The 7,223-nt window shown below is 45.0% G+C and overlaps 1 protein-coding gene across 1 annotated transcript; it reads left to right on the top strand.

Annotated features, from left to right (window-relative positions):
* Positions 1 to 234: 234 nt before the first annotated feature.
* Positions 235 to 1,530, top strand: LOC131561444 (D(1)-like dopamine receptor). The gene has a single exon (XM_058810742.1). It carries the CDS (start codon positions 235 to 237, stop codon positions 1,528 to 1,530), a length of 1,296 nt encoding a protein of 431 aa, XP_058666725.1.
* The last annotated feature ends 5,693 nt before the right edge of the window (positions 1,531 to 7,223 follow it).

The raw sequence follows: 7,223 nt of genomic DNA, 5'->3' as shown, positions 1-7,223 counted from the left end.
GGCGGGACAGCGCCTCCCCCGGGCCCCGGGAGCGGCGGCGGCGAGGCGGGAGGCGCGGCCCCGGCAGCCGGCGGGTGAGTAGCCCGGGACAGCCCGTGGCGCACCGAGGGCGGCGGGCAGAGATGCCCCCGCGGGCGGCCGCTCGCACAGCCGCTGGCCGGGGCGGGTCCCGCCGCCGCCTCGGGCGCTGTCCCGCCGGCAGGAGCGGCCGCGGGGGCCGGGGCAGCGTCCCCGATGGGGAGCGCGGCGCCGGGGGGCGGCCCGTGGGTGCTGCGGGCGCTCACCGGGTGCCTGCTGGGCGCGCTGGTGCTGGGCACGCTGCTGGGCAATGCGCTCGTGTGCCTCGCCATCCTGCGCTTCCGCCACCTCCGCAACAAGGTCACCAACTGGTTCGTGCTGTCACTGGCCATCTCGGACCTCTGCGTGGCCCTTTTGGTGATGCCCTGGAAGGCGGTCACTGAGGTGGCTGGAGGCTCCTGGCTCTTTGGCAGCCACTTTTGTGACACCTGGGTGGCCTTCGACATCATGTGCTCCACCGCCTCCATCCTGCACCTCTGCATCATCAGCCTGGACCGGTACTGGGCCATCGCCAGCCCCTTTCGCTATGAGCGCAGGATGACGCAGCGCCTCGCTTGTGCCATGATAGCCATGGCCTGGGCTCTCTCCATCCTCATCTCCTTCATCCCCGTGCAGCTGCGCTGGCATAAAGCCAAGGACAGTGGAGATCCAGGCTCCTGGCTACCTGCAACACCCCGCTGCGATGTCAGGTTGAACCGCACTTATGCCATCACCTCCTCCCTTATCAGCTTCTACATCCCCGTGGCCATAATGATCATCACCTACACCAGGATCTACAGAATTGCCCAGGCCCAGATCCGCCGCATCTCCACCCTTGAGAGAGCAGGGGGGCAGTGGCCAGCTCCTGGCAAGGAGCCCACATCCTCTCTGCGGCGTTCCCTGCGCAAGGAGACCGGGGTGCTGCAGACCCTTTCTATCATAATGGGAGTCTTTGTCTGCTGCTGGCTGCCCTTCTTCCTGCTGAACTGCCTGCTGCCTTTCTGCCAGCCCAGCCTCCAGGAGGACCCTGAAGGGCAGCCACTCTGTATCGGCCAAACCACCTTCAACGTCTTTGTGTGGTTTGGCTGGGCCAACTCTTCACTGAATCCAGTCATCTATGCTTTCAACGCAGACTTCAGGAGGGCTTTCAGCAATCTCTTGGGCTGCCACTGCTGCTGCACACCTGAATCCCCTGTGGAGAGGGTCAACTTCAGCAATGAGCTGGTTTCCTATCACCGTGACACCACCTGCCAGAAGGAAGGAGCTGTCCCATCGTCAGTGCCTCCTGCTGCCACCACTGCCTGGGTGCAGCCCGTGCCCCATGCCATAAACCTCCAGGGAGAGCACAGCAGTGAGGAGATGTCTATGGAGAAGAGGGCTGTGACTTCTCAGACTGCCCTTGGCAGCAGCCCCAGCAGTTGTCAAGTGCCAGCTATTCTGCAATTGGATTGCAAGGCAAAGCCATCCCTGTAAACTGCTGCCCCCTGTACAGGACTCAGTGTGAGGGACCCTCTTGTCTCAGAGTATTAATCACTTCTCACACACACAGCCACCACACAGGGAGAGTTCTCCCTGTCTCCATGTAAGCTCCCCAGCAACAAAAGTCCCATGCCAGAGGTGTGGGAAAACACTGCTCTTACCACACAGGAGGCATGTGGAGTCCATTCCAAAGGTACATAGCTGCCACACATTTACCCCTTCCCATGGCCACCTTCACCCCTTACTCCCACATTTGACATCTCCCATGCATTTGTTCACCCCCATTCTACAGTCAAATTTGAGGTATATATGAAGAATAGTAGATAATTAGATAAAAGTTAAAAAAGCTCATAGTTCAGGCAGCCAAGCCCTTCAGAAAGTAGAAATATGATCCACAAAATAAAGAGTGACCAGGTCATCTCTGTCAACCCATTTCACTACTTGCAAATATGAAGACCAACACAACGCAGAACAAATGAGTGTTGGATGCAGGCAAGAGAATACTGGGAAAACTATGATTGTGTCTGTGTAGAAGGGTTCAGCAGACATTAAGGCAATACAGTGGCATCTCGTTGTCCTCTGTTTCTCTGTCCACTAAAAGGTTCTGCTGCTGGCCATTTATAATAGAGTGCTCCACTCACCACCATCCTTGTCCCATTTTTTCTGTCCTTCACCTATGATGGATTGCCTTTGATTTTCAGGAAGATGATGAAGATGCAACTGTCCAGAAAGAGACATAAAGAATGCTTACAATGCAAGAGCTTTCTTGGGCATTGTCTCACAGACGGTACAAATTCTACTTTTCAGAACAATGATCTGTGCTGAAAGGACAGCAGCAGAAAAGAGACTCTCCTCCCAGTGATCCTGCTCCCTGTGATTTTAAACCAGGTGTAGTTCTTAAATCCCTGTATGCATTTTCCCCATCATTAGTTCCTATGTGAAAATATGCTCATGCTACCCTGCTCTTTTCAGAAATGTGTCCTTGGGGAATACTTGGGTGTGACTGCCATCTGTTCTTGGGCTACAGAGGCAGGACAAGAGGTAATGGGCTGTAAGGAGGACCAAGGCAAGAATTTGTAAAAGCTTTCTAAGAATAAGGGTAATTAAGCACTGGAGTAGATTGCCTAGGTAAATGATGACTTCTCTCTCAGTAAAATGTAAGCTTCTGTCAGATATGACAGTGACAATGTTGATCCTGTCTTGGGGCAGAGGCACAGAGTAATGGTCTCTTGAGATAATCTCTAGTCCTGCTTCACTATGGCAATGTGTCTCTTTAAGAAGCATTGAGCTTCAGATGTTTGGCTGTGGGTTTTTTTGCATGCAACTATGCTTAGATGTTTTATTGTAGGCAAAATAGGTACAGATAAGAACTTTGAGATGTCATTGGTGTACTTCCTTTCTTTTAGTGATTATCCCTGTTTCTCGCATTTCACTATCATTCAGCACGCCTAGTGCCTCCTCTGGAGATCAACCATGAAATAAACCTGTTTGATTCCCCTTGATTAGTTTCTAGGTGATCATATACGAACTGTACACGGATTCAGGTGTTAAAGATTCTATTTATATTTTCCTCAATACATTCTTCTTACACAAACCAGAAATGCATAAGAATATCAGAGCCTTAACTCCTTAAAACAAACAAACAAACAAGCAAACAAACAAACACATTTGTATCTTCAAGCTCTAAGAGACATCTCATTCCATGCCCTCCACACTAAAACCCATCCTGGGGGGATGCTGATAAACCTGACAAGACACTACCCTGAAGTGTGAGCTCCCAGCTGCCTGCCACCCTGGTGCTTCTGTTGCCCGAGCTTCAGCTGGCTCCATCCCTCAGAGAGGGAACTGTCCCTGCCCTCACACCTTCCAGCTCATGGGCAGGCACTCCTCTGGCAGTCGAGGCCACACATGAAATTACTGTGCACAGGAGATAATTTTTTTTTTTTTAGTACGTGTACAGTCTCATTATTAGTGATAAAATAAGTTAATGAATGGAAGAGAAAGATTTACCTTCTCCCAAGGTTTGTCCTGCTATGGGAGCTGTCTCACCCAGGAATTAGGCTGGATTTACTATTTAGAGTGATGATGAAAATGGTGAAGGACAGAGTGGGTAGTAGAAATTGAACAATGGATATACTTGAATAATGTTTTCTCTTAAGAACAATCAAAAATGCATGGTAGCTTCAATCTATGAAACTATATTTGTATTAAGAATGGAAAAAGCTATTTGTGTCAGTGCTTGTGGTCATAGTTTAAATATGCTTCATTAATAGGTCAGATTGTACCTGAAAATAAGTGTACATTTTCCTGAAGAAAAACTCCTGGTCTTTACTGCATCTTTTTAAAGTGACAACTTGGAATTGTTTTTTGTAAGTGATGTCGGAAATAATTGTTTGTAGCTAATTGCTAATGGTTATTACTGATGTGCAGATGATACACATTACAGTAGTTTACAGTAGTAAGGTCTGCTGCAGTAAATGCAGTGTAATGATCAAGACTGCAATAAATTTCAGAAATTGCATATTATAAACTCTTTATTTTCATTTCCAGTAGCATATTACTGAAGGTACTTCATATGAAACTACACCCAATAGCTATTCAGACTACATCTGCTGTTGCTGATTTAACAACATATAAATATTGACACTCTATGTAGTTTTATTTTCCTAGACTGGGAAGCATTCTACAGATCACCCACTTCTGTGAATAGCAAATGAGCAAGACTCATTTTTCCTGATAATTTTTTGCAATGATTAGCTGTGATTTCTGACTGACATTTTTCTCATGACAGGGCAAGCTCCTGTTTTAGATTACACAAGATTCAATTAATATTGTTAGGTTCCAGTGTGATAAGAAATATTAAAATTATTGCAGTAAACCAAGGTTTACTTCAGCAGAAATTAAGAGGCAAAATTATTTCCTATTTACACTATTTCAGCCACTCAAAAGAAGTATCTTCAAAGCAAAAGCTTGGCAGGGCTTTGTTATCTATGTACCAACTTTCTTGGTTTGGCAGGGCAAAATAAAGGTAATTTTTTAGTAAATAAAAGTAAAGGTATTTTTTTTAGGGAGTTCTATGGCTATTCCTCAAACACACTCTCTGCAACTCAGATCACCAAATATCTACTCATGGATTCAGCACAATGTGTGTGAGGTATTTCACTAACCAAAAGCAGTTCATTTCCCTGCCTAACAGTACCACATGTACAATACCATTAAAATCACAGTGACCTAAAAATAGCTTCTAAATAGCCCTGGTGTCAAAACAGGGCAACTTCACAGACACCTCATCAAAACACTCTCATTAGCCAGTGCCTAAATGTCTGAATCAAAACACAGTTCAGTGCAGCAAAGTGCAAGTGGTGGGGTTTACAATGCATACCAAATGCCTCTCCTGTTCAAATAATTCCCACTGTCTTCCCTTCTGTCACTCTACAAAGTTCTCAACCACCTGCAGGTCTTGTTCCTGTATCATACACTTGAGATAAATACAAAATTCCTGTGGTCACACAAAAGCTCAAGTAGCAGAGTTTATGGTTATGTGCAACTTTAGCAAATGAAGAGACCAGTGGAAATACCAATGTAAGGAAAACAAGATCATACCTCCATTGTATGCATCACACCTCCAGTTTTTTCTTATCCCTCTGATTAGTATCAGATGCCTTAACATTTCAGTTAAACTTTCTGTGAGGAACAGCTGACCTAGGTTGCAGAAAGAGAAACCTGTTACACAACTCAGTTGTCAGAAGCATCTGTTGCTGCTTTGCTTTTGCCAAAATCATGCCTCTTGTGTTGGATTTCAGATGAGGCACCTACGCACACCATATTGAGCACATTTCCATCACTTGAATATCAGTAAAAATTATTTTGTGATAAAGTCTTTATTCTTCATAAACTGCATTTTCCCCTTAATTTGGGAGGCTGAAGTGGCTTTGTGGATATTAACCACCATCAGTCCAGTGCCCCGGGCTCTGATGTACCTGAGTGGTCTCATCACCATGGTTACAGACTCCCACCACATAAACTTTATCTCTTTGAAATAGTTTGACTCACTTTCCTGAAACCTCTTGCCCTTCCCACTGTAAAGCAAAGTAGGATGCAGCCTCTGGGCATGGCTATTCCTCATATTTCTAGTTCTCTTAAGAACCAATTTTCATTCACACCAAAGAATGGTACCAAGATGTTAAAGGCCTGACTTTTTTTTTCCTGGCATATTTGGCTTGAAAAAACTTCTGTAGTCCTGATCTGGTCTTGTTATTCCTTCCCAGTCCCTACTTGTGTCTAATCATCGAAGATATCTTAGAAAACCCAGGGCTTATGAATGAATTTCACATTTTTCTTACGTTAGGTAGCTAACGATACACAAAAGGAAAACTGCCAATCAGTGGAACTACTGACAGCAGTAAATGAACCCAAGATTTTTCATATGTGCATAGTACAAAATTAATGAAGATGCTAGACAAAATGTAGGTTTATCTGCATCCACAAGAGCAGAATTTCATCTTGAGACTGTTTTAGTTTACTTTAGGTACTAAGAGGACATTAGTAAAATTTGCAGAAACTGTTTCATAGAGCTTCCTGCAGTTCAACATTTTAATAGATTTTTAACTAATTAAATTCATCTTTGCTCCCACCCCCAGTGAGAACACATCACTTTATTTTACCCTTTTCATGTTTAAATCTGGACTGGCTGGATGGAGTCTGTATACACTATTTCATGGGCTCACATCTGCTGATGACTTTTGCATGAAACGTGTGCAAGTTGTCTGAGCTTCTACTACAGTCAGGGGAAATCCAGGCCAAAGAGTCAAACGTGTCTGGAGCAACTTCCTGAATCAAGTGAAGATACTTCTTCAGGCTGAGAGGAAACCTGGCTAGGCTGACTGGCTGATGGGGAAAAAGCCAGGGGTGCAGGATAGTAAGAGAAAGGGAGTAACAAGATCCAATGAGCAAACAAAGTAGTTGTAACTTTTTGCTGTTGGTAACAAAGCTGAACCAGTTAGAGATTTTAAATAAATGAATGCATAAAACAAAAGAGAGTATAGAATATTTATTAATGCCTAGTCAATAACATAATCATCAGAGCTAACATCATGACAAATGTTCTTGGTGCACATTTGCTAACAGAAGGAGAGAAATGCATAAAAGAGCTGAGTTTCAAGAGATGAAACTGCAAATAAGGCATTGCCTCTTATGCCTTGGATTATAGCAGAATATTAGTACTGCCAAACCACATTGTGACAACAAATTAACAGATAATGGTGATTAACAACCCTAAATTTCACTTCAAGAATGTTTATCCTGTAGTACCAGTGCATCCAAGCTATGAATTACAGTTTCACCGGACTGATACTTCCTTGGTGTGCTACCAGCCTACAGTTTTTAAGCTCTTCAAGGGTTTGAAAACCCCAAACACGTGTTACCATCACAGGCAGCACACAGAGCAGCTGTTACTGGGAACAACAGGGCTTTGGGGACCCAGCAGCTCACTGCAGGCTTCTTTCAAAAGGGGTTGGAGTTTCACTGTACTGCCAACAGCTATGTACTGCAGAAGTACAAAGTACTCTGAAAGATGTTTGTAGTGGAAGCCATTCCTTGAAGTGTGTTCAAAAGTTACCATGATGATCCTTAGAGGCATCACCTCAGCACAGACAGGGTGAGTCCAGGGACAGGAGAATAGAGATAAA

Source organism: Ammospiza caudacuta, chromosome 9 (assembly GCF_027887145.1).
Source record: "Ammospiza caudacuta isolate bAmmCau1 chromosome 9, bAmmCau1.pri, whole genome shotgun sequence".
In the NCBI taxonomy this organism is placed as follows: Eukaryota; Metazoa; Chordata; class Aves; order Passeriformes; family Passerellidae; genus Ammospiza; species Ammospiza caudacuta.
This window is presented reverse-complemented; position numbering and strand designations above follow the sequence as displayed.

What these genes read in the sequence shown, in the direction of transcription:
- LOC131561444 (XM_058810742.1), top strand. Translation starts at nt 235, where the DNA reads ATGGGGAGCGCGGCGCCGGGGGGCGGCCCGTGGGTGCTGCGGGCGCTC.